Genomic DNA, 26,892 nt, shown 5'->3' with positions numbered 1-26,892 from the left:
CTCAATAAATTCTGAATTAGTTGAGGGCAAAAGACCTTACCTTAATCATCCTCACTTTGACATTTATGTTGACATTGGTTGGACAAGTTACTTAACCCTAAAAGGGAAATACGGGAGGTACCTACCTCGCAGTTGGAGGGGTTAGGACTAAAGGAGTCTGTATAAGCACCTGGCACAATGCAACCCTTGGATCTCTTTATTCCGTTGACAAGCATTTGCTGAGTGCCTGTGATGGCCAGCAGCTGTTAATGACATTGGGGATACCGCAGTGGAGATCACAGACAACACTGCTGCCCGTCATGTAGCTGACATTCAGATGGAGAGACACAACAAATGAAATCCGTAAGTTCAGTATATCATTATTTCAGATGGTGCTAAGTCCTAAGGATAGTCAGGGAAGGCCTCGCTGAGTAGTTTTAGCAAAGACTAAGAAAGTAAAGGAGTGACCATGGGGACACTTGAGAGGAGTTTTCCAGAAGGAGGGACCAACAGGTGCAAAGGCCCCAAGAACAAGTGGGGCTGGAGGGACAGAATGGCTGCCAGCGAGGGTACATTTTGGCTATAGGGAATAATGCCTCTGAGTATTTGTGTGCGAGTTTTTGTTTCAGTGCTTGTTTTCAATTCTGGTAACTTTTTCTTTGTATTTATCAGTCTAAGTTTCATGAAGGTGGTGACCATGACATACTCTCTTTGTTTGCCCACACAGGGCCGGTCCTGTTCTAAGTCTTAGTGGATGTGTGCTGACTGAATGAATGAGGATATCTGTGAATTACCCAGCCATGGCATATAATGAGTGCTGAATGGTTAGTGCTTTATCATTTTTTAATAAGTGTAGTTGGTACATCAGAGTGATAGAGTTCCCAAATCTCAGGTGCTGGCAGCTTGTAGGGAAATGATTCTCTCCAGGAACTGTCAGTTAGAATAAAAATGGTTAGAGGCTGCCTTCAGCTCAGGTCATGATCTCAGGGTCCTGGGATCGAGCCCCGCATTGGGCTCTCTGCTTGGCAGGGAGCCTGCTTCCTCCTCTCTATCTGCCTACTTGTGATCTCTGTCTGTCAAATAAATAAAATCTTTAAAAAAATAATAAATTGGTTAGAGGCAAGTTAGAGGGCAATTTGGTTGCCCCTAGAAAAACCAAAATGCAAGTATCCATAGCCAGCAACTCTCCTTCTGGGGATCTGCCCTGGAAAAGCGCCTGAGCCAAAGAAGGTGTGAACAAGCATGCTGGTTGGAGTATTGTTGGAGAAAAGAAAGATTAGAATCATTTCATCTCCTCAGGCTATGAATGCACAAACAAATACATAGATAAAAAATACAGGGCAGCTTTTAACAGCATTTACCTCACAGGTGTGGGAACGAGAGTGGAGGGTAGTGATCAAGAGAATCCTTAGCTTTGATGGTGATGTGTGCAAGACGTTTTTTTAAAGAAAGGACTTACGCATTAATTGTGCAGTTAAAATTTAAAGGGTAAAAATGCAGTTAGAGAGGGACGCCTGGGTGGCTCAGTGGGTTAAGCCTCTGCCTTTGGCTCAGGTCATGATCCCAGGGTCCTGGGATCAAGCCCTGCATTGGGCTCCCTGCTCAGTGGGGAGCCTGCTTCCCCCTCTCTCTCTGCGGGCCTCTCTGACTACTTGTAATCTTTCTGTCAAATAAATAAGTAAAAATCTTTTTTAAAAAAATGCAGTTAGAGAAAAAATCTTCCAGTAGAAAGTTCTTGGCAAAATAGGTAGGGGGCCCAGCTCCAGAGAATTCAGATCTCTTCCACTCCCATTATTTTATATTGAATTGTCATTCTAGAATCTTCCTTAAAATCAATTCTTTTGTTTGCTGACTTCTTTTCCACACAGGTCTTAAACCTGATTTGTTTTCCCTGTGGGAGAACTGTTTTTCCCACCACCTGAGCTCCTTTGGGTGTAATTCAGGCCTTGGAGTAAAGAATGTAATTGCTCATTAGCTGGGAAGTGACTTCGTGGGGTAAAACTAGTTTTTTCAGGGGAAGGAAGAAAGGGAAGAGAAGGCTGGGAACCTATGAATCCAAGAAGCATTTGGGTACCAGCTCGAGGCAACCACAGGAGCAAGCAGCCAAGACAGGTTGTGGGTTCCTCTGCCAGACTGGCTGTCCTCCGTCCCGTGAGGATGACAAGCCTGCATAAAATGAGTCCGAAGATAGAGTAAGTGAAAATGGACAGTGGGTCTGACAAGTGACCTTTTCGTGTACAGAGGGGTAGAGCACGCATTGCATTTGCTTAAATGAATCCAAAAAAACCTGGAAAGAGGCACAGGAAACCTAACTGCTGGTGGCTGTGGGGATGGGGGAGGGTGGAGACTACAGTATTCCCTTTGGAATGTAAAACCACATGAGCGAACGATCTGTTCACAAAAATAATTTAAATTTCACTTTTTTTTTAAATTTATTTTTTAATTTTACTTTTTAAATAGCCACCACTGGGCACCTAGGTGGCTCAGTGGGGTAAGCCTCTGCCTTCGGCTCAGGTCACGATCTCAGGGTCCTGGGATCGAGTCCCGCATTGGGCTCTCTGCTCAGCAGGGAGCCTGCTTCTCCCTCTCTCTCTGCCTTCCTCTCTGCCTACTTGTGATCTCTCTGTCAAATAAATAAAATCTTTAAAAAAAAAAAAAATAAATAAATAAATAGCCACCACTGGGGGAGCCCCATGCTCAACAGGGAGTCAGCTTCTCTTGCTTCTCTCACTTTCTCCCTTCCCCCCGCCCCTCCTCCTACTAATGTGTGCTCTCTGTCTCTCTTTAAAGTAAATGAATAGATCTTTAAAATGAAAATAAAATAGGGTGCCTGGGTGGCTCAGTGGGTTAAGCCACTGCCTTCGGCTCAGGTCATGATCTCAGGGTCCTGGGATCGGGTCCCGCATCGGGCTCTCTGCTCAGCAGGGAGCCTGCTTCCCTCTCTCTCTCTCTGCCTGCCTCTCTGTCTACTTGTGATCTCTCTCTGTCAAATAAATAAATAAAATCTTTAAAAAATAATAAAATAAAATAAAATAAAATGAAAATAAAATAGCCACCACCACGTTATTGGGTAGGTTGAGAAATGGAACATGTGTGACAAAGCTGCCTCAGCCGTCAGGGTGCAGGGCGTTGAAGAATCTGATCATGGGACACCACGTGGGGGAAAAGACAGGCACCAGTGAAACAGGCTGTGAGGCTTTCCGCAGCTCCTCCCCCCGAAGAGCAGACAGACACATGGACAGACATGCCTCTTTTGTGTCCTCTCTTCACAGGTCTCTAATATTTAACACAAATTCATTACACCTGGGAGGTTGAAGGACCTCGAATGTGGGTCCTCAGGGAGGAACAGGCTTAGGAAATTGGGGCCAGAATCCCAAGTGGCCTAAGGAGATGAGAGGGCTTTTGAAAACGGTGGCAGGGGAAGTCAATCCTGCCTTCACTGTTGGGGACACCATGCACTGTGGCAGAGAAGCCTTTACACTGCCGGGAGCACCGAGGTTTCCCTGCTGCCAGTTTGGCTTACAAAAGCCTCCTGCCTTTCTCGGGAAGGCTCCGTTCCCAGCAACCACGGTTGCCCATGCCCACCAGGCATGGTGGTTGTGTAAGAGCCTGACACAGTGGCCCAGAGCACCACCAGCTCCTCCCCAGCCACCTGGGGAAGGCCTTCAAAACAAACAAGATCCTTTGACATAGATTCCTCCTACGGCTTCATACTGCACCCTAGTCTGGCCGCACCGACGCGTCACTGCTCCGGAGCCCACCTAGCACGCTGCTGTCTCTTCCCTGCCTGGAACTGTAGACTGCCTTGGCTGTGGTCTGGCTAGCAAGCAGCTTGCTACTTATCAGTTGATTTCCATTCCTGAGGGGCTGGTGCGCTCTCAGCTTGCCTGTTCCTGAGGGTTAGAGAGTTTATCTTTGACTAGAGGGAGAAAGGAGAACTGATTCAAGAAATGTTTAAACAGCCGTGTGTGCTGACTTGGGGTGGGTGAGTGGCCAGTGACCTCTCGTTTACATGTTGGTGAGACAACCCAGAGGAGAGAGATGATTGCGGTGGGGAGGGGGCGGGACGGACAACGGGGGACAGCAGAGTGGACAGGGAGTTCCCACACTAGCACAGTGGCAAAGGTACCAGCAGGTGTTGAGCCCCCGAAGGGAATCAGCTTTCCCTGGCTGGGCTGATGGGGGCCAAAGGCAAAGTCCCTTCAGTCTCTGATTTTCTGCCTTTTCTCTCCTGCTCCCATCTCCTGTGCTCCCTTGTTTCTCTCCTACTCTGGTCTCTCTGAGCCTGTCATCACATGTCCTCCAAGTCTTAATTGCTAATTTATTATTTTTTTAAGATTTTGTTTATTTTTAAGTGTTTTTTTTTAATTTTTTTAATTTATTTGACAGAGAGAGAGAGATCACAAGTAGGCAGAGAGGCAGAGGGGGAAGGGGAAGCAGGCTCCCTGCTGAGCACAGACCACCCCACCCCGTGCCCCATGTGGATGTGGGGCTGGATCCCAGGACCCTGAGATCCTGACCTGACCTGAAGGCAGAGGCTTAACCACCTGAGCCATTCAGGCATCACTATTTATTTATTTTTAAAAATTTTATGTTTTAAGTACTCTCTCCACCCAACTTGAATTTACAATCCCGAGATCAAGAGCCCCACGCTCTACCAACTCAGTCAACCAGGTGCACCACTAGATTGCTTATTTTGCAGAGGTGGCTCCCACAGTGATAGCTCTTTTGCTCCCTGGCCTCAGCGTTGTTCGCAGCGCCACCAGGTGGCCATGGGGCTGAAATGTCAGGAGCATCTGCTCTAGTTGCTGCCAGAACTTGCATTAATAAGAGGTTAGCTTTTCCTGGGCCCCAAGAGTGCAGTGTGCTAAGTGCCCATTGCAGATCTGTGAGCTGTAATCCCTGCTTCTCATGTGAGAAAACAGGCATGGGTGATGAATTTAGAACCTAAGATCCCAGGATTAGGACTGAAGAAGCAGGGTCTCTGGCCAGCGGGCATGACAAACAAGGCCCTCTTCCTCAGAGCACACAGAAATCCAGAGTCTGGACTTCTAATGACAGCTACAGGCCTACTGTCTGCAGTCCCCATCCCAGCCCATCAGTGGACTAGAAAACCCAGGACTCATAATCCCAAGCCCCATCGAGAAGCCCTGGGAAATAGAGCCATTTGGCTGTACTCGCTGCTGCCCCAAATGAATTGGAGTTGAACTGGTGTAGATGAAGGGAACAGTAGCTGTCTCCACCCCCAGTGGAGGATCCTAGTATGGAAGGGTCACTACATTTCTGAGGTGTGAAGATGAAAGACAGCTATGGGATCAAGAAGGGAAACCATGTTACGGCTTTGCCTCTACTGGATGGACTAGCCTGGCAATCTACCTCTGTGACCTGGCCCCCAACCCCACCTCCCCAAAGCCTGCTGCTCCAGCCACAAAGTGTACAGAAGCTGGCCTGTGTATCTTTCTCGGTGACCTGTCTGCCCAGAGAACCCTGTTCATCCTTTAAGACTTAATTCTGACATCTCCTTCCTTGTTCCAGGCAGAACTTCAGCACTTAGCCCCAGAAAGATCTGGATTCCCATCCTGGGACTAGTGTTTACTGCTCTGTGACTTTGAAGAAGTTACATCACCTTTCTGAGCCTGTTTCCCATCCAGGAAGGATTCATTATGCTGCTACCTAGTATTCTTGGCCCAGGACCATTACATAGGTGGTGCTCTGTAAACCGTAGTTCTTAGTTGTCAGATTGTCGGTCCCTCGCAGTTATTTATGGAGTGCTTGCTGCATGCCAGGCACTGCTCTAGGTGTGGGGCATAACAGTAGTGAACAAATGCAGAAAATCCTGCCCTGTGGGCTGACATTGTCACCATCGTCAGCCCTTCTCGTGTTTCCAGGCCACCTTGTCCCTCCCTCTGTCATAGGTGGCCTGTTGTTGCTTTTGCAATGTTTTGCACACATCCATTCCCAATTGGGTCACCCCAGCAGGAGGGGATGTCCAGATTCTCAGAATCACAGCTCTGTCCTTTTCCCACCTGCTCCCCAGCTGCCAGGCCCTAGTGACTGCTGTATCCTCTCCCCTTGGCCCTGCTGTACAGAGGCAGACCGTGCGCCCTGGCCCTGTCACTTTTCTTCTCCAGCCTCTCCTTGGCCCCAACTCCAGGGTGTGTTTCCCATCCATTTGTCTAGATTGAGTCCATCCTGTTCCCCCCCCCCCCCAATTCCTCTGTCAACTTCCGGTTGTCATAACAAATGATCACAGCCGTAGTGGCTTAAAACAGCACTCATTTATTCTCTTACAGTTCAGAAAGTTAGAAGTCTGAAATGGGTCCACAGGACCTCCTTCCTTCTGGAATCTCTGAGGGAGAATCCATGTTTTACCTTTTCCATCTTCTAGAGACCCCCTGCATTCCTTGGCTTAGGACCCCTTCCTCCGTCTTCAGAGCCAGTGACATAGTATCTTTCACAACGTTCTTCCATGGTCACATTTTCTGTCTCCCCCTTCCACTTTTAAGGACCCTCATGGTTACATTTAGGGTCCATGCAGTCCATCCAGGGTAATCTCCCCATCTCGGAATCGTTAATTAAATCACATCTGCAAAGTCCCTGTTGCCACGTGAGGTCTTGTATTCATAGGTTTGGAGTTAGGGGGTGGACATGTATAGAGGCCATAATTCTGTCACACAGACCCCCCTGCGCGCACACACACACACACGTTGTCTTCTTAATCCTTCCATTCCTTTGGTCCAAGGCTGAGGTCCCCCCATATTAATTCCCAAACACCCCTGCTCCAGATACAGGAAATGGTCTGGGGTAGGGAGGGAGAGTCAGTCCTGGGCTTAGGAACAGTGGCCCCTGCCCCTTAACCATACTGGCCTCTTGTTGTCATGGCCACACCCCAGCCTTTGTTCTAGCTCTTTCCTCAGTATGACTCAGTCAGCCCCTTTACCCCCTTGCTACTGCCCTGTTCCCTTTTCCTGCCCCTGGCTTGACAAACAGGGACAGAGTGGGGTAGGCAGCTCTTGTCAGTAACTCGGTGACTTTGAGGCAGACCCTCCTCACTCCAGGCCCATGTGAGCTACAGATGCCACATCTGTGGCCACCCAGGCTTAAGCACCTGACCCAAGCACTGTCAGCTGCTTCTGTGGGAAAGCTTGCCCCTTCGGTAAAGTGGAAAGCCTGTTTCAGAGCTCAGAATAGTGTGTATCTGTTCAGACACATTCTCTCTTCTCTGTCCCCAGAGTCCTGGCCCCTCGCTCAGGCTCTTGGCTTAGACCATCACCCCAACCTCCTCCCAGCTACCTGACCCTCTAGTTTCTTCCCTTCCAGTCTGTTCCCCGCACATGTGTCTGGCCGTGTTAGTCTCCCCACCCCTAAAGTCCCTCCATGATTCACGCAAAATGAAGTCTGAGCCATCAACATGTCCTTTCCCGACCAACAGCTCCCGTCACATCACACAGCACTACACACACATTGTGCTCGGGAATCCCCGAGCCCACCCTTAGGTTCAGTGATTCTCTAGAAAGACTCACAGAACTCAGCAAAGCTGTTAGATTAATGGTTTCAACAAAAGGGGAAAGAATCAATCAGCAAGGGTGAAGGGTGCAGCAGACAGAGTCTAGGAGAGAGCAGGGCTGAGCTCCCAGTGGTCTCTCCCCGTGGAGTCATACGACAGCACTTAATTCTCCCGGCATCACCGTGTGACAGCACATGTGGAGCACTGCCCTCCAAGGACGCTCACCTGAGCCTCAGAGTCCAGGGTTTCTACTGGGGGTCGGTCACGTGGACTGGAGTGTCTGTGTGACTGTCTCTGGCCCCTGCAGAGGTCAAGCTGGCAGGGCTCACAGGTTATCTCACAGGAACCAGAAAAGGGCGTCTTTTCTTTGATGTGTAGGGTTTGGATAACCCAGGCCTTCAGAGTGAACCCTTTACTGCATGAACAAACACACAGTCCCACCAGCCACACCAAATCACTTAGCACTCCAGAGACACACCTGTGTCTCAACCTCTCTGCCTCACCCAGGCCCTTCCTCCCACCCACCTGACTGACCCTGACCTCGCATCCTTCTGCGCTCAACTCAGGAAAATGCTCCCTTATTGACCCCTCCCCACCCCCATCCTCCACCTTCCCTACCTAGAGCCCTGGTACTCAAGTTCACATTTCCCCTGTCTCTGGCTACCTCAAGGGCAAGGGCCATGGCTTAGGTGACCTCTCTGGGCCTCTCACTCTCCCAGTTTATGAAATGGACCTGCTTTTGGAGTAAGTGAGCTATAATATATCTAAAGTGCATAGCACGGGGCTGAACCAATAGTGTTTGCCACTGTTAGTAGATCCCTAGCATGTGTAGTATCGGAAACTGATGAGGCGTTTAATAAAGGGTGAGCCATTAAACCGGAAAAGCCCCCCAGACTCTTGTTTTTCTTGTAGTTTTTTAATAGTTACAGAGAGCTTTTTATAAATGTTCTTGTGGAAAAATTTAGCTGCAACTTATTAATAGAAGCTCTCTTGGGCTGAGGTCTTGAGAACTGAGACATGTAGGCGTAGCTGTTCGGATGCTTTGGGCTGCCAGTAACGGCAGACGTGGCTTGCTGTGGTGCTCAAGTGAGGAGGTCTGCGCTCTCCCACAAGAAGGGGTCTGGCGCAGGGCAGTGCGGGGTCCGAGCGGCCCCAGGGGCTCAGACGTTGTGAGAATGAAGGGACCTTTCCCAAGAGCCCCCAGGAGAGCTTTATAAAAATGCCATAGCTTGGGGCCCTGCCATGCGCCACTCCCCCCCCCCCCCCCACCAAAGCGACTGCCCCCGTCAGTCTGGCAGCAGTGTACCTTCCAAACACCCACCCCTGAAGGTGCTGATGGGCAGGCAGCCAGTTGAGATCTGGCTTAAAGCAGGTGGCCCCAGGGGCAGAGCAGACCACACTGAGGTCATCTCCCTAGAAGCATGGGTCTTTGGAGAAAAAGGAAATATTGGGGTCTGCCAGGAAGGCAGAGGGTGCCGTAGAAGTTGGGGAGGGGCAGCCGCAGCAGGGTTCCTCTGGCCCAGGGCACGAGAGGATTCCTGAGGACACTTGAAGAAGTAAAACTGGCCCAGAGGAGAAAGGGAAGAGGAAACAGGACTTCAGGAAATAGGACGCCTTCCCTGGGCCCGGCACTTAGCTTCTCTGTCAGGACCTTGTTTATCCTCCTCAGTGGAGGGGGATCATCCTTCTTGTCAGAATTGGGAAACAGGTGTAGAGAGGCTCAGGAGTAACTTTCGCAGGACCCACGACTTGGAGCAGAAGCAGAGTTCAAACCTGGTCTTTCCTTTATGCCTGGAGAACTCCTTATGTCTGGAGAACCAACTTTGTGCCTGAGAACAGGGAGCTGTCTTGCTGCTCAACTGTCTGAGCTGTTTTAGACGAAAGGAAAATAAGCTGTGCGGGGTATGGGATGGAGGCTGGGGTACAGTATGGCGGCCATGAGCCAGGGCAGGGCTGCGTACCCTGTGACCAGAGGGACCATTTTGATGGAGTAGAAATAACGAGGGGTTTACAGCCAGCCCATGGCCAGGTTCAGGGCCTACCGTGGGGTAAGAATTGACAAGTTACTTCTGTCTGAGCTTCTCTTTTCCCCATCTGTGCATAGGGACCATCATCCCAGTCTCCCTTTAGGACCGTTGCGAAGTTAGCTAAGGGTCTGGTGGCTAAGGAGAACATAGTGGGCACAGCAAGCTGCCTGGGAATCACCCTGGTGTCTGCACTGGAACTGGCATTTCTCGTCATGCGGCCTAGGAACCTACTGAGCAGTGGCAGCCAACCGTGAATTCGTGTTAAATTTGAGGTCAGCCACAACCCCCAGGTGCCTGAGAACTTACAGCCGGGTGTTCACAGGCCCTCCTGGACTCCCTTCTCTTCCCTCACCAGAGCCAGTGCAGGGTCCTGTGAGCATGTGAATCCTCTGGGTCCACGATCACTTTCCCTCTCCCTCCCTCCCTCCCTCTTCCTCCCTACTCTGTGCAGCTCAGCTGCAGATGGCTGGGAGGATGGGGGGTGCCCCACATGCACATTCTCTGTGCCCTGCACCTGTCGGGAAGGAGGCCACCTCCTGAGACCCTGGAGAAAAATCTCAGGGGAATTCTAAGGAAGGAAGGCAGGGGGACTCTCCAGCAGGCCTCCATCCTCCTAAGTGGTCAGCAGTGTGCACTATGGGGCCTAATGCCCTGCCTTAGAGCTCTGCTTTCTGGGGCCTCTCTCAGAGATCCAGAAAGACGCTCAGGGCTGTACTCGGCCAGATCAGTCCACCACCCACCCACCCCCCACTTGCATTCAGCAGGGAATCCTGGGGAGCAGGTCCTGAAGGTGGTGTTTTGTTTGTTGGTTTGGTTTTATTTTTTTAAGATTTTATTTATTTATTTGATAGAAATCACAAGTAGGCAGAGAGAGAGAGAGGAAGGGAAGCAGGCGCCCTGCCGAGCAGAGAGCCTGATGCGGGGCTCGATCCCAGGACCCCGGGATCATGATCTGAGCTAAAGGCAGAGGCTTTAACCCACTGAGCCGCCCAGGCGCCCCTGAAGGTGGTGTTTTGTGTGCTTCTAGTCCCACTCTCCAGAAGTGCCTTGGTCTGACCTCCTCAGGTGCTCTTTGGCCCTCTCCTTTAGGGTAGCAGATACTCCTACTGGTGCTGAATGTGGCTGTGCCTGTCCCAAGCACATCTGGTTCCTAGTACGTGACCCCTAGGGCTTCCAGAGCTTTTTCCTCTCTAGTTTAACAGGGCCTGGCTAGGTTACAGCAGGGAGTGGGGTGGCGGTCACATGTTCTAATTACCCAGTCCCGCCACCCTCCGGACGGTTTCACCTTGGCTGTCGAGGTTGCCTTTCCCAAACTGCCATCTGATCATTTGACTTACTCTGCTTTAAAAATCTTCCCAAGGTTGCAGACCAACGGATTTTCTTTGGGAACCAGCGTAGCTGCCGCCACCAGAATCTGGAGCCATGAGCGGGTTTAATTTTGGAGGCACTGGGGCCCCCACAGGCGGGTTCACGTTTGGCGCTGCAAAGACGGCGACAACCACACCTGCTACCGGGTTTTCTTTCTCTACATCTGGCACTGGTGGGTTTAATTTTGGGACTCCCTCCCAGCCGGCGGCAAGTACCCCTTCCACTGGCCTGTTCTCGCTCACGACCCAAGCTCCAACGACACAGACCCCAGGATTCAGCTTTGGAACCACAACTCCTGCTACGGGAGGAACTGGATTCTCCTTAGGAATCAGCGCGCCGAAGCTTAACTTGAGCAGTGCGACGGCCACCCCGGCCACAGCACACGCTGGCGGCTTTGGGCTCGGCAGCAGCACCCTCACCAATGCCATCTCGAGCACTGTCACCTCCAGCCAGAGCACAGCCCCCACCGGCTTCGTGTTCGGCTCCACCACCACCTCTGCTGCTCCATCCACCACCACGGGGGGATTCTCCTTCACAGGGGGAAGCACATCCCAGACCGGGACCTCAGGCTTCAATATAGGCTCCTTGGGGACTTCGGCCCAGCCCACGGCGCTTGCCGGCTTGCCCTTCACGGCCGCCCCTCCGGCTGCCAGCGGAGCGGGAACCACACAGCCGGCCGCTCCTGCCCCTGCTGCTGCCACCACCAGTGCTGGCCCCACGCTGTTCGCCTCGCTAGCCACCGCTCCGACCTCGTCTGCCGCCACGGGGCTTTCCCTTTGTCCCCCTTCAACCACGGCCGGAACTCCCGGGGCCGGAACGCTGGGCTTCAGCTTAAAGGCCCCTGGAGCAGCTTCCACCGCCTCCACAACAGCATCCGCCACCCCCGCTGCCGCTGCCGCCACCGCTGCCGCCACCACCACAACCACCACCACCACTGGCTTCGCCTTGAATTTGAAGCCACTGGCACCAGCTGGGATCGCCAGCAACGCACCAGCTGCCGTGGCCGCGCCGCCGGGCCCCAGCGCCGGCACTGGGGCGTCTGCCAGCCCTGTGATGACCTACGCCCAGCTAGAGAGTCTGATCAACAAGTGGAGTCTGGAGCTGGAGGACCAGGAGCGGCACTTCCTGCAGCAGGCCACCCAGGTCAACGCCTGGGACCGCACGCTGATCGAGAACGGAGAGAAGATCACCACCCTGCACCGTGAGGTGGAGAAGGTGAAGCTGGACCAGAAGAGGCTGGACCAAGAGCTCGACTTCATCCTATCTCAGCAGAAGGAGCTGGAAGACCTGTTGAGCCCTCTGGAGGAGTCGGTCAAGGAGCAGAGCGGCACCGTGTACCTGCAGCATGCCGACGAGGAGCGCGAGAGGACCTACAAGCTGGCCGAGAACATCGACGCCCAGCTGAAGCGCATGGCCCAGGACCTCAAGGACATCATCGAGCACCTGAACACGTCCGGGGGTCCGGCCGACACCAGCGACCCGCTGCAGCAGATCTGCAAGATCCTCAACGCACACATGGACTCGCTGCAGTGGGTCGACCAGAACTCGGCCCTGCTGCAGAGGAAGGTGGAGGAGGTGACCAAGGTGTGCGAGGGGCGTCGCAAGGAGCAGGAGCGCAGTTTCCGCATCACATTCGACTGACGTGCCAGCCGTCTACGGGGCCCGTGCATTCCAAGGGCGTTGGGGGGCAGTGGGGGCACGCAGTTACTGTCTAGTGTTTGGTTGCAGTGAATACTTGTTTGTTCCTTTCTTTCATGTGACCGTGCCGTTGAGAACAGTTCTGTGGTTTGCTTTGCATTAGTGAAAATGGAAGTATTCTAAGTGCTCTAGTCTGGGCAGCAGCCTCGTGGGTGTAGTTTCTTTGCGTATCTTTTGTGTATCTCAGACCCCTTTCACAACCACCACCCACTGCATCCTTCTTGCTCCGGCCAAGTGCCAGTAGAGAGTGCTAGAAAGGTTCCTCAAAAACCATCTGTCTCCCAGCCAGGGTCTGCCGAGTGGCCACCCTGCCCAACATATAGTCGTAGGTGCTGTGAAGAGTCCGTCCTCAAGGAGACGGCATCCTGGCGTAAGGTGTGCGCCTGTGGAGACTGACCGCCAGTGCGAGAAAGGGGCATGTGAATAGGACCGACCGTGGGATGGAGAATTTCAAAGGAGGAAGGACAGTCAGATGAGGGACTTGAATGCAATATTGAGAAAAGGGTCAGACTTGCACCGGGAGGTCTTTACCCTGCCTGGCTGACACGCCGCCCCATCCTCCAGGTGTCCAGGAAGCCCTCTCAGCTGCCCCAGAGCTGAGTCCGGTGGCTGTCCTGAGGCCCCAACACCACAGAGAGCGTGCATGTCTTGTGCAGACTGTGAACTTCTCTGCCTCACTATTGAGTGTGAGCCCCCATGGGCAGGGACTGTGTTTCTTGACCCCTTTTGTGTCCTCAGCACAATCCCTGTCACATTTTCGAAAGAATAATGGAGATGAAACACGGCATCAAATGTTCATCCACAAAATGCCTGCTGAAATGGCCACGAGTGCCAGAGATGGCCACAGACTTGGGTTGGAACTTGCCGGTGCTGGAGCAAACCTAGTCTGCTAACAGTGAGAGATCTGTGGTGTCCAGAAGACAGAAGCCAACCGGTTGTTTCCTGAATGTCCTGTATTTGTCTTTATACTTTGCTGCACTGTCTGAGATACTATGACTATATGTTGCATTCCTAAATAAAATTTACTGTGGAACAAAAAAGATGCCATTGGTGTGTATCACTTAGAAAGCTGGGGAGAAAGAGCAGGTTCCAGAAGACTACATCAAGTGGGGTGCCGTTTGTCCGGAACTCAGAAACCAGAGCTAGACAATACATCATTGAAGCACACACTCACCCAGATGCAGGTCGTGGGTTCGTCTGGTGCTGATGGCAGAAGAGCAGCACATGAGGGAATGTGTGCCGGTGATGTTCTGGCTTCCATCTCGGATACACACACGTCAGTTCCTCCGCCATCTTCCCTAAGGCGTTCGCTCGGAGGCCACAGGTGCCATCAGCAGCATTCCTCTCCATTTCCTAGGGCTAGCTGGAGGAACTAGTCATGCTTCAAAGGTGGGAAACAGGCGAAGCTGGGATGTGGAGTTGTATGGGGGTCATTTCCAGATACTGGCCCAGCATTCTGCCTCTCCCTGGCTCCTGTGGGCGAGAATGATGCCAAGCGCTTGGATCTCCTGCTTTGGGGTGGAGGTCTACCCCTTCAGCCTCTGCCTCGCTAAGCCATGTGTTTGCTAAGGAATGCCCAGAGCTAATTCCTGGAGATGTATGGTCCATTTTCCCAAAGTCCTGGTCATAAGTCATTTCCTTGGACCATCTTTGTCTTCCGAGAACAAGTGTCCTGTCCAAGAAGAAGCCACAGGAGAGGGAGGGGAACAGAACAGAGTGGGGAGACTCCACACTAACCCACTTGATTCTCTCTGAAAGCTCCTCTGCCTGGGCACTGGCCCTTTGTGCAGTCTGAGCCTTGACTAACTGCAAGACCCACATCTGCTCCCTCTCCCTAAAGGGAGGAGAGATGGAGCAGCCTCAAGTCATCCTGGAAAGTAGGAGGTCATTTATATTTTATCCACATTGATTCATTCAACATCTAGGGTTTGTTTTTTGTTTTTTTTTTTTAAGATTTATTTGTTTTTTTATTTAACAGGCAGAGATCACAAGTAGGCAGAGAGGAAGGGAAGCAGGCTCCCCGCTGAGCAGAGAGCCTGATGAGGGGCTCAATCCAAGGACCCTGGGATCATGACCTGAGCCGAAGGCAGAGGCCTTAACCCACTGAGCCACCCAGGCACCCCTCAGCATCTAGTTTTGGAGCACCTTCTGTATACCAGATCCTGATCTGGCACTGGGGTCACAAAAATGGAATGGTGCTCCTGCTCACTCGGAGGTTGCTGGCAGGAGCTAAAAACTTGAGCTTGCATTTCCAATGTTATCTAATTGACCGGTTTTGCATATTGAACAATAGTAATGCTTAACTGCTTTCATATAGGTACTTCTTTAAATGGAAATACTGAGTTCACTTATTCCCATGGGCACCCCACTTAGGAAAACACAATTATAAATCAGGACAGTGGTCACGGTGCTCTTGCACCATGGGGAAAATGGCCCCAGCAGGCTTCCCAGGAGCACCAGGGAGGGGTCCCCGGGATTGCCAAAGGACCGGCAGCAGACGGGTTGCCACCCTGCAGATGATGGCTTCGTTGTAACTGCAGTTTCCCTTTCCAGGAAGAAAACACAGATGCGCTTCTTTGCTGGTCCCGACAAACGGCCTCTACTTAAGTTCCTCTTCATTAAGTAGTATGAAGACAGCAAATGTGGTGACTAAATTTGGCAGCAGAGGCTTTTAAAGGCGAATCTCTCAGTAAGCTGTTACTGCTTTCTTCTCCCAGTTGAGGGATAAGAGTGGCAATTAGATGTATGGTTATGGCTTTTCTTTCCATCTCAAGGAAGCCCTTAAGTGATTCTAGAGTCCAGCTGCTTCCCCAGGATTATGCCTCTGTTGTTGGGCGCAACTTGCCATCAGAAGGGTCAGATGTTTCAAACAACTAAAGATTTCCAGAGCCACGGCACCCTTCATCTCCTAGCAGAGGTTGAAATGAATGATGCCCAAGCAGTGGTGTGCTGGTAAACCTAACAGTCGGCTCTCCAGGGCAGGGGTAGGGGAAAGCCCTGATGGGTGGCAAATGCCGATGCCCGATACCCGTGGTGTAGAGGCCCTCTCCAGGGTTGGCTGCAAGCCACGGATGTGAGGTCACGGACCGGGAGTTTGGGAAATTGACACCTACAGATACAATTGCTTCTCCTCAAGAGTATACATAATAGTAAAATGTAATCGAATGATTGGGAAATGGTGAGTTTTGAGTATTTAAATTTGTGGGGTTTTTTTAAGATTTTTTATTCATTTACTTGACAGACAGATCACAAATCACCAGGAAGGCAGAGAGAGAGGAAGGGAAGCAGGCTCTCTGCTGAGCAGAGAGCCCAATGCAGGATTCGATCCCAGGACCCCAAGATCATGACCCAAGCCGAAGGCAGAGGCTCAACCCATTGAGGCACCGAGGCGCCCCTAAATTTGTTTTTCAATAAGACTAATCATTAAATGTGTATAATTTTTTTTTGAGAATGGCATGCAAAACAAAAACCAAAGATCTTAAAAATCAGTCAGCTCGGGGCACCTGGGCGGCTCAGTGGGTTAAAGCCTCTGCCTTCAGCTCAGGTCATGATCTCGGGGTCCTGGGATTGAGCCCCACATTGGGCTCTCTGCTTGGCAGGGAGCATGCTTCCCTTCCTCTCTCTCTGCCTGCCTCTCTGCCTACTTGTGATCTCTGTCTGTCAAATAAATAAAATCTTAAAAAAAAAAATCAGTCAGCTCTTGTGCACTGCTAGGACCCAGCACACCATGGCCTCCAAGTTCTCAATCTACCTTGAAATTACTTGGGTGCTTGAAAAGTCTGCCCTCAGACTCTTAGGGCAAGGGCTTTCTGCAGAACTTCCCAGGAACAAAATCCCTCAGCCTCAAAAACCACATTGGCTTCTGGACAATAGCCAGCTGCCAGCCAGGCTTATCTGTCCCACACTGCCCCTGTGCCTGTCCCACAGCCCTCACGGAGTGGCACTAATCACTTCAAACATCAGTGACTCACCTAGGCACGCACCTCACGTCCAGACGGCGTCTTGATTCAACCCCATGACCTCCGTAGGTTTCCCCGTGGCCAAAACCAGACCTGATGTGCTGCTCTGCCAGGCTCGGGCCCAGCCTGATGCCGTGGGGTCACATAAACGCCCAGGTTCTAAGGACACAGACCCCAAATCCACTGAGCAAAGACCCTTGATATCACTTGAATGCAAAGTGGGCTTCTTTGAGGCACCTGGTGGCTCAGTCAGTGAAGTGTCCTAACTCGAGCTCACCTCAGGTCTTGATTCCAGGGTCTTCTTGAGTTCAAGCCTCGCATTGGGCTCTGCACTGCATGGAGCCTACTTGGAAAAAAAAAATGTTGAGACAATCCAGGAAATTGGGCTTTAGTTTAATGCCATTTTTAAATGTAATACTGGTATTGTAGTTTGTCTTGTTTTTAAGATTTTATTTATTTATTTATTTGACAGATCACAAGTAGGCAGAGAGGCAGGCAGAGAGGGAAGCAGGCTCCCTGCTGAGCAGAGAGCCCGATGTGGGGCTCGATCCCAGAACCCTGAGATCATGACCTGAGCCGAAGGCAGAGACTTAACCCACTGAGCCACCCAGGCACCCCTCTGTGGGTTGTTTTTTTTTTTTGTTTTTTTTTTTTTAAAGCAAATAAGTTGTAATATTTTTTGAAAGCAGAAGTTGGTTGACGGGGTGCCTGGGTGGGCTCAGTCGTTAAGCGTCTGCCTTCAGCTCAAGTCATGATCCCCCGGTCCTGGGATCAAGCCCCACATCGGGCTTCCTGCTCAGCAGGAAGCCTGCTTCTCCCTCTCCCACTGCCTTGCCTGTGTTCCCTCTCTCATTGTGTCTCTCTCTGTTAAATAAATAAGTAAAATCTTTTAAAAAAAAATTTTTTTAAAAAGTTAGTTGGCCAACTACAGTCCCACTTCCTGTTTCTGTAAATAAAATTTTATTGGAACACAGCCATGCCAGATCATTATACATGTTGTGGCTACTTATTGGAGAGCAGAGTTGAGTCGGCAAGATGGAGACAGTGTGGTCCCCAAAGCCCCAAATATTTATAGAAAACGTTTGTAGACCTCTCTTGTAGAGAAACATCCTGAAGTATTTACCTACGAAATAAGATGTCTGGGATTTGCTGTAAAATAATGCAGTGGGGGAGGGAGAAAATGTAAATGAGACAAGATGGGCTAGGAGGTGATGGATGCACTCGGGTTTATCATCCCAGTCTCTCTGTTTTTATATATGTTTGAAATTTCCGTAATAAAAAGCTTTTGAGAAGGGAGGACTTGCCTCCACAGCCTCCCAACTGCTCTGAACTCACCAGGACCCTGGCACCTTTGGTCTAACGGAATCAGGACAAAGCTACCACCATTGACCCCGTTTTCGTACACGCCCAATGATGACTTCTGTCCCGGGCTAACCAGAAAGGCCATGGGCGCTGAGAGAGCCCCCCAGAGCCAGCCATGCAGTGAGTGCCCCCCCATGGGGCCCAGGGGTTCTGGAAGGGGGGAGGAGGGGCAGGAGTGCTCTCTGGGAAGGGGGACTCTGTCCAGGAGTCAGGCCATAGACCAAGGGCCTTGGGTAAGTCTGTCCTCTGCTCTCTGAGCCCCTCCCTGATCCAGGTCTGGGCCCCTGACTTCCCCCTGGGGCCTTGGGCATCCCCTGGGCACGCCCTACTGCCTCAGGGACTTGGTCAAAGTTTTCGTAGCAACCACTCCGTATCTCTGAACTGCCTCAGAGAAAGCATGAGCCCTGTCCCCTGCACAGTTGTGTGGCCCCCAGTATTTCTCCTGCCAGCTGGACTCAGGTCTCTCTCTGGGACCATAGCTGGCCACTTGGTTCAGTGTTCCATTCAGCATCAACCTGAGCCTAGCCCGGTGGTTCTTGGGGAGATTTTGCCTCCCCTTCCCCTGGGAATGATTGACAATATCTGGAGACATCTGTGGTGGTCACAGCTCGAGGGACAAGTGCTACTGACATCTAGTGGGTAAAGGCCAGTGAGGCTGTTCGACATCCTACAACGCAAAGGACGACCCCCACAGAGATCGCACCAAACGTCAGTGGTGATGAGGCAGAGAGACCTGGGCCTGGAGCCAGGCTGCTGGGTTCAAACCCAGGTGCTGCCGCTTCTCACGGGTGACTGTCTGGGCTTCAGTTTTCTCCACTGGCAAATGGGGACAGCTAAGCCCATCTTGTCAGGATCCTTACTGGAGTAAATGAAGTAAAACGTATGAAGTACCTGGGACGTCGTGGTACACAGCTCCTGTAGGCATTACACAGCAGCAAGCAGACAGACCAGACCCTGCCCCAGCAGGATCCCTACCCTCTCAGGCGCTGCTGGCTCCCAGTCCTGGGGCACCTCACGAGCTGGGTTCCTCTCCCTCCCTCTCCCTGCCCTGCTGACCCCTTGAGGTGGGTGTTTCACTTCTCGAAGAGTCCAGGAAGCCAGCGGGGGGTGTGCCCAGAGCCAGGGGGCTCTCTCTCCTATATGGGAGAGGAACCAGGGGGGTTGGCTTAGGGACCCCAGCGGGACCCCTCAAGCTGTGCTGGGGACCAACACTTCTTGCCCAGACAAGTGCAGGAGTTCATGGCTGCCGCGTCCACCCTTTCTGCTTCCGTGCTGTGGCTGCTCCCTCTCTGTGCGGACATTGCCTTAAGGAAGCAGAACAGATGGGCCTCCGGCCAGGGGCCAACACGACCCCCAGCTCTGTCATTTCCTGCTGTGGAACCCGGGGCATGAGCCTTTTGGTCAGCGGGCCAGGTTCCCCTCCAACGAGGCCCCTGGGGTTAGAGGAGCGATCGTGCCACGTGCTCCTGCGGCGGCAGCTACTGTGAGTGCCGTCCAAGCGTGGCAGTGCTCAGGTGCCCCGTGCCACCGGGAGGGAAGCAGACAGGGGCAGCCAGGGGAAAGGCCTTCCTGCCCTGAGGCCTTGGGTAAGTCCTGGGGTCTTCCCCTGCCTACCCCCTCTCCATCTCTCAGATCCCTCCTCTGTCAAGTGCAGCGCAGTGAGGTGCACAGTCGGTGCAAAGCACTGAAACCAGGACCACCTTAGTGGGTCCTCACCGTGGGACGGTCTCTGCCATTTGTGCTGACTTGTGCCCTTCGCTTCCTTGGCGTTGAGTCTCGAGGCTCAAGGCTCTGTCCAGCGGATTGTGTTTCCTTCTTGGCTGCTTCCTCCCAGGCCCCCGCATCATGTTTTCTGACTCATAGGCCCCCTCCCTCCCCCATCCTCCATCAAACCACATCCCCCTTTGATGTACCCTTTCGGGTTTTCCCATCTTGTTGCTGCAGAGGATCTGCTGCCTCTGGCTTAACTCCTCCCCAGCTGCCTGGTGCCCACGCCAGGAAAAATCCCCGAAGTGGCGTCTTCTACCTCCACCCACTTCAGGGGACCTACCACATGTCCCCTTGGCTAAAGCCCCAAAAGCCGTAGGACCCCTGCTGCCACAAGTGAGGGCGCTCCTTGGAGCCGGGTCATCTTGTTCTTCTCACTGCCTGCCTCGGGAAAATGCACCCCACATATAGGGGTGGTGAAAGCCAAGGCCAGAGGCCCCTGCAGCCTTTTGCAGAGGTGGTCCTTGGCACCCTAGCCTGAGCTGAGCACCACAGCTGAGCATCTCAGTGAGGGATGGGAAGGATGAGCGCATATCCCCGGCTGCTCCTTGCACGGGGCTGGGGGGCAGGGGGTCACTCCTTGAGCCCCTCCCAGTACCCGCACGGTGGCAGCAGCTGGCATTTCCTGAGGAGCAAGTTCTAGTATTGACCCAGGTGCTTGCTCACAGGGCCGGACCTGGACTCACTGCCTAATTCTACCCACACTAATGGCCCCCACTTGACAGCTGCAAACCAGAACCGAGTGCTCAGGACCCGGGCAGGCCAGCCTCAGAGACTGAGGCTCAGAGCAGCTCTGTGGGAGGGGACTGGAGCCAGCAAGGGCCCTTCAGGGCACAGCGACAACTGACACACAGAAGGACTTGGAGGCTGTCACAGGGAGCATGCAGCCCCAAGGGCAGATGCAGGGATCCTGAGACCAGGCCCCCCTTTACATGGTTACCTGAGCATTTATTTCTGGCCTTCCAACTACCCCAGAACTATTTGGGGCAAGAGGAAGAAAATAGACTGATTTGCTTCTCTCAACCCCCCTTCCCCAACACCCACTCCCTCCAGCCTCAACTAAACCCTGAGCACCTGACCCTACAACTCAGGAAAGTAGTTTCGTTTCCCGCCACAGATTTCCCAGAGGGCGGGGAGGGCGGGGCTCAGCTCCTTTAAGGACAGGCAACGGGGGACGGGGCAGACCACTGGGAGCGACAGAGGACAGAGGTGCTGCTGCTGTCCACGGAGAGCCAAGGTAGAGAGGAGGCTGCAGAGACTGGGACCCCCAGAAAGAGACACTTGGAGACAGGGAGAACAGAGGAGAGGGGAACGGAGAAGAGAAAGGAGGGCAGGGAGGGGGACCGAAGGGCAGACAGGTGAGCACAGAACAGGAGGCGCATAGATGGGACAGATGGAGGGATGAGGTCATAGGGGCGGCCAAGCCCCTGTCACAGTGACCCTTGCCTCCCCTCCAAACTAGACACCATCTCCCACCGAGAGTTATGGCCTCATTAGGTAAGTAAGCAAAGGAAGGGGCACAGGGACGGGGACGGAGCCCACGTTTCCCCCCCCCACACGCCTACTGACCTGCCCACTGTCCCCGTCCTTCCTACCTCCAGCCCGGTACCTCCTCGTCCTGGTCTCCTTCTTCCTCAGCCTGGAGGCCTCCCTGGATTGGAAGACTTCCCACAGCCAGGATCCCTTTGAAAAATGTATGCATGACCCTGACTATGAGGTGCTGCTCAAGGTTGTGACCTTGGGCCTCAATCGAACCTCGAAGCCTCAGAGGGTCATTGTGGTTGGTGCTGGTGCAGCTGGGCTGGTAGCTGCCAAGGTGCTCAGTGATGCGGGACACAAGGTGAGAAGGGCTGCTTGGAGTCTGCCTTGAGTCTTTCCTGCTGCGGGCTGAGAGCCCTGGGTACAGGGGCCTGGCCACATCCCTGTTACGGGGCTGGTAGGAGGTGGGGAGAAGAGCTATGCTTTGCCCCTTGGTCTGGGGAGTGAAACCCAGAGGGACGCTGAGAGGCCTTTGACTTCCCTGTCTTGCTCTCTCACGTTCCTGAGGGAATTCCCTCTGAATGTCCTCCGACCTCCTGGGGGGGAGTTTGTGTTGGTGGAGATGGAAACTCCACTCAAGGAGAAGTGACCCGTGAGATCTAACGACTGCCCCTGTCACCGAAATCCGAGAATGAGAATGGGTTCTGCCAGGACCTCTGTTCCTGCAGGAAATCTCCCCACCCTCTGACCTGGGAAGTCCCTTGCAATCTGGCTTGCCGTCTCCTGCTGTAGTCTAGAGTGTCATTTGGTCCATGTTTGCTGTGACATCTGTTCTCCCAGCTCCTCTCACTTCTCTATAAAGAAGGGGTCCTAGGGGCACCTGGGGGGGCTCAATGGGTTAAAGCCTCTGCCTTTGGCTCAGGTCATGATCTCAGGGTCCTGGGATTGAGCCCTGCATCGGGCTGTCCACTCAGCAAGGAGCCTGCTTCCCCCTCTCTCTGCCTGCCTATTTGCCTACTTGTGATCTCTGTCTGTCAAATAAGTAAAATCTTAAAAAAATAAAAAAAGAAGGGGGTCCTTCTCTAGTTGAGGTCTGTGCTGCCTTGGGTGGGGATGGAAGGCTGGGGATGGGGGCTCAGTGGGAGGAGCTGAAGGGCCCTGCTTGCTGTCCCCTCTATCCTTCAGGTCACCATCCTGGAAGCAGACAACAGGATCGGGGGCCGCATCTTCACCTACCGGGACCGGAAGACGGGCTGGATTGGGGAGCTGGGAGCCATGCGCATGCCCAGCTCACACAGGTAAGGACTGACCAGGCAGCCAGGCATGCACCGAGGCCACCCACAGTCCCACGGCTATGCTCAGACTCAGCCAGATCCCCAACTCCATCCCCACTCCAGGGCCAGACTGAACTCCAACTCTGACCCCAAACCTAAGCCCCCAGTCAAGTTGGTCAAGACTCCACCTCCCCCTCTGTCCTTCTTCTAACTTCAGGATCTCCCATCTCCAGCCCCACCACGTCCAGCCAGACCTACAGACCCTAACCTGTCCCTTCCCCAACCCGAACTCTGTCCCCAGGACCACTTCCGCCCCAGAGAAAGCCAGCTCCTGCTCCAGACACAGACCAGAACCGCCACACCTTCAGCCGTCCAGCCTCGAGTCTTGCTCCCGTTTCATTCCAGGCCCCCGCACTCAGGACCCCAACTCTAGCCCCGCTGCAGCCTGATGCCCATCCCCAGACCCCCGGAGAGGGGCTCCGACTCCCCCCCGCACACACGCTCGCCCTGCCTGGCTCTCACCAGCCCCTCCATCTCCCGCAGGATCCTCCATGAGCTCTGCAAGAGCCTAGGGCTCAACCTGACCAAATTCACTCAGTACGATGAGAACACGTGGATAGAAGTGAACAACCTGAAGCTGCGGAACTACGTGGTGGAGAAGATGCCCGAGAAGCTGGGCTACAAGCTGCGCCCCAGGGAGAAGGGCCACTCGCCCGAAGAGATCTACCAGATGGCTCTCAACCGGGTAGGCAGCCGGAGGCCTGAGGCTGGGCCTTTCTTACCTCTGCCCAGCCTCCTCCCCGCCTGGCTGCTTGTGTCTCTCATTCCTCCGGTCTGCTGGCGCTGGCTCTTCTAACTGTGGTTTCCCGTAAATGCTGCGGGCCCCCAGAGCGCCATCAGCCTTTGGTCTCTGACCCCTGTACACACGCGCACACACGCACGCACACACACAGTCCCGACAGCCTCCCCTTCTTTGGCTTAAACTTTGATCTGCTGATCAAAGATCTTCCCCATCCATCTCTGGAGACCCAGACTTCTGTCTGTGCCCCCCTGGCCGTACCCCGGGACCTGGCAGCTCCCACTGAGCTCAGCATCCTTCCCTAACCCCACTCATAGTCCTGTGTTCTCCCCTCTCATAATGGCCCCATCACCCGCACCCCAGTCCCAGGCAGGCAGATGCCCAGGTGAGATCCTAGTTCCCTCCCTCTCCCTTCCACCATCAGTACCCCCCGACCCCATCCTTCCTGCCCCCTGATCACTTGCACTGTTCCCACCGCTGGGTCCCCACAGCCCCTGCTCCAGCTCAGGTTTCATCCTTTACCCTGGACCTTCACCCTGCTCATCCCAGTGGTGAAGCAGTGGCCTTAGCCTCAAGTTCAAGCCCTGAATGGTTTGGTCTCTCCCACCTGCTCCAGCCTCATGTCTCCTCCAAGAAATTTTTGTTACCCCCAAAGCCCTCATGGTGCCCCAAACACCCCAGCTCCGTCCTCCTCCATACCCAGTGTGCTCCTGCACCATTCTGCACCCATGCCCTTGCTTGCTGTTGCTTCCTGCCCTGCCTAGAAGGCCTTTTCCCTTTCCCACCTGGAGAACCCTGCTCATCCCCCAAGAACCAGCTCCAACCTCCCTCCTCCAGGAAGCCTTCCCTGGTGCCCTCAGGGAGAAGCAGGCCTTGGCCTCCTCTGGGAGCTCCTAATTGTCTGTCTTCCCTCTGGGACAAGGGTGGTCACCGAGTTGAGGCCATTTTTGTGGCTTGGCACTGTCCAGGGAGCCTAGGGAGACTCGAGGTGAATGACAAGTGAGTGAGTGAGTGAAGGGGCACATCCTTTGGGGAGTTCCCTGGCCACGAGAGAGAAGCCAGGTGGACAGTGAAGAGGGTTAAGGTGAAACGGGGCTGTCAGGAAGGGAAGAGACTTGAACAGCACGGTAAAGGGTGGCCGCTTGTGGGGAACCGTGCAGCGGTGTAGATGTGGGGGGAGGGGGGCACTGGGTCCTGTACATAGTGCGGCAGAACTGGAGCTGCCCCAAGAGATGGTGACCGAGGGGCCGACTGTGGGCACAGTGCTGGGGCTCTGGGCACTGGGGAGCCACCGGAGGGCCTTGGCCAGGGGAGAAACCAGTGACTAAGCCCCTCGGGGCTGACGGGTGGCAGAAGGGACTCTGCTTCTGTCTGTGCCCACAGCCATCCAGGTGACAATCACTGAGCACCAGCAGGACACAGCAGTGACTCACAGGCTAGGGACAGATGCAGACCAAACCGTGCCCAGTGGGGCTGAGCGTGACACCGTCAGGGTGCGCTGGGGCTGGGGCAGGAAGGGGCAGTAACAACCTGGGGAGACTTTACAGAGTGGTGACAGTGGATTGCAGTGGAGGGCAAGGCCGAGGGCACAGCATGGGCAAAGGCCTGGTGGCTTGAGCAGGACTGGCAAATGGCTGGCGGGGGCAGGTGCAGGAGGAGACCCTGGATTTGCACACCAACCTGGCCTCTGCCGTCCTGCCCCTGGAGCTCAGCATCATCCCCTTGTCCCACCACAGGCCCTCAAAGATCTCAAGACACTGGGCTGCAGAAAGGCAATGAAGAAGTTTGAAAGACACACGCTCCTGGTAAGTGGGGGCCTCAGCGTCACTGAGAAACCCGAACAAGGAGGGTGCCCGTGGAGCGGTAGCCCTGGAGTCAGAAGGTGGGAACCCTGCCTAACCCCGGGTTCAGCACACGATCCCTTTCCGGGCTTTCTTCTCTCATCTGTCCCAACAGCGGGGACTGGATCCCTGAGCTTCAGAGAACCGTACGTAGTTCACTGTCACATCAGGGAACCAAGAGGTTCAGCCTGGGAGGGACCACCACAGGGCTGGGGCCAGAGCCGGCGGGTGCAGCCCACTTGGGTCCTTACCTGCGCGTGCACCGGTCCTGCAGGAATACCTTCTCGGGGAGGGGAACCTGAGCCAGCCTGCCGTGCGGCTCCTGGGAGACGTGATGTCCAAAGATGGCTTCTTCTATCTCAGCTTTGCTGAGGCCCTAAGGGCCCACAGCTGCCTCAGCGACCGGCTCCGGTGAGGGGCGGGGCCAGCGGGCAGGGGCGGGGCCAACGGGATCCAGGCTCGCGAGTAATCGGGCGGGCGGGACCATCGGTGTTGGGTGGGGTCGGGACTGGAGAGAAGATGAGAAGGGGTGCCCGTGTCCTGCCGCACTCGCGTCTTCATCCCGGGTCCTCGGGAGGAACGGGGTAGGAATGGTTCCCAGAGGAAGGCGTGGCCCAGAGGAGAAGGGGAGCGGTGTGGGGCTCTGGACACTTCTCTGCTCCCTGGTCCTTGGGGGACGTCGGGGACTGGCGAGGGCAGGGGTGATGAGTGGGCGGGGTCAGCGAGGAGCAGGCAGGTGCTGGGGCCCGTAAGGGAGTGGGCGGGCCCTCCGAGAAGGGGCGGGAGAAGAGGGGACCTGCAGCCAAAAACTACGCCCACCCGGGAGTGCGCGGGAACGGTCCCGCTGGGAGGAGCCGACGAGGAGCTGCAGGGCCGGAGCTCCGGGCTCACGCTCCCGCCCTGCCTGCAGGTACAGCCGCATCGTGGGCGGCTGGGACCTGCTGCCGCGAGCGCTGCTGAGCTCGCTGTCCGGGCCGGTGCTGCTGCACGCGCCTGTCGTGGCGATAACGCAGGGGACGCACGATGTGCGCGTGCACATCGCCAGCTCGCGCAGGGCCCGGAGTCTGAAGGCCATGACCGCCGACGTGGTGCTGCTGACAGCCAGCGGCCCGGCGCTGCAGCGCATTACCTTTTCGCCGCCGCTGTCTCGAAGGCGGCAGGAGGCGCTGCGCGCGCTGCACTACGTGCCGGCCACCAAGGTGTTCCTGAGTTTCCGCCGACCCTTCTGGCACGACGAGCACATCGAGGGCGGCCACTCGAGCACCGCCCGCCCGTCGCGGGTGATATTCTACCCGCCTCCGGGCGAGGGCGCGCTGCTGCTGGCCTCGTACACTTGGTCGGACGCGGCGGCGTCGTTTGCTGGCCTGCGCCCAGAAGACGCGATGCGCGTGGCGCTCGACGACGTGGCGGCGCTGCACGGGCCGATTGTGTACCGGCTGTGGGACGGCAGCGGCATCGTCAAACGCTGGGCGGAGGACCCGCATAGCCAGGGCGGCTTCGTGGTGCAGCCGCCCCTGCTCTGGCGTGAAGACAAGGACGAGGGGCCGGACTACGACTGGGCGGTCCCCTACGGCCGCATCTACTTCGCCGGTGAGCACACGGCCTACCCGCACGGCTGGGTGGAGACCGCTGTCAAGTCGGCGCTTCGAGCTGCGGTGTTGATCAACAGCCGAGAGGGGCACATGATGGTCGACAGCGACACCGAGGAGGGCGTAGTGCGCCTGGTGCCCAGCCGTACCCGCTGCGAGTTCGAAAAGGGCGGTGCCACCCACGCCCAGGCTGTGCACGGGATAACCGCTCGGCACACCACCCACAAGAGACCCGAGCATTAA

The 26,892-nt window shown here is 54.5% G+C and overlaps 2 protein-coding genes across 4 annotated transcripts in view; both read left to right on the top strand.

The window, feature by feature from the left end:
• Positions 1-13,619, top strand: part of NUP62 (nucleoporin 62) — a 22,430-nt gene extending 8,811 nt beyond the window's left edge. Inside the window, exons 1-2 of one of the 2 annotated variants that reach the window (XM_045987806.1) lie at positions 707-803; positions 10,874-13,619. In XM_045987806.1, coding sequence (XP_045843762.1) covers positions 10,936-12,522 — 1,587 coding nt within the window. In that variant the 5' untranslated portion in view covers positions 707-803; positions 10,874-10,935 and the 3' untranslated portion in view covers positions 12,523-13,619. Of the gene's footprint in view, positions 1-706; positions 804-10,873 lie in introns of those variants that run through there. The other variant, XM_045987805.1, reaches the window with a different exon arrangement.
• On the top strand, positions 721-26,892 carry IL4I1 (interleukin 4 induced 1). Of its 2 annotated transcripts, none has more exons than XM_045987803.1 (9): positions 721-803; positions 15,133-15,268; positions 17,877-18,020; positions 21,269-21,507; positions 22,332-22,444; positions 22,964-23,165; positions 24,956-25,024; positions 25,335-25,471; positions 25,971-26,892. In XM_045987803.1, the coding sequence occupies exons 3-9, from the start codon at positions 17,984-17,986 to the stop codon at positions 26,890-26,892; spliced, it is 1,719 nt and encodes a 572-aa protein (XP_045843759.1). In that variant the 5' UTR covers positions 721-803; positions 15,133-15,268; positions 17,877-17,983. The 2 variants fall into 2 exon arrangements, with proteins under 2 accessions (XP_045843759.1, XP_045843760.1); XM_045987804.1 differs by having other exon boundaries at positions 17,851-18,020.

This window comes from Meles meles, chromosome 19 (genome assembly GCF_922984935.1).
Source record: "Meles meles chromosome 19, mMelMel3.1 paternal haplotype, whole genome shotgun sequence".
NCBI classification, from domain to species: domain Eukaryota; kingdom Metazoa; phylum Chordata; class Mammalia; order Carnivora; family Mustelidae; genus Meles; species Meles meles.
Note: the sequence above shows the minus strand (reverse complement) of the source record. Positions and strands in the feature narration are given on the sequence as shown.

Coding starts and splice junctions, on each gene's coding strand:
- IL4I1 (XM_045987803.1), top strand. CDS start 17,984: ATGGGCGCTGAGAGAGCCCCCCAGAGCCAGCCATGCA. Junction 21,508..22,331: donor TCAGTGATGCGGGACACAAG/GTGAGAAGGGCT, acceptor TCTATCCTTCAG/GTCACCATCCTGGAAGCAGA. Junction 25,025..25,334: donor TTGAAAGACACACGCTCCTG/GTAAGTGGGGGC, acceptor CCGGTCCTGCAG/GAATACCTTCTCGGGGAGGG.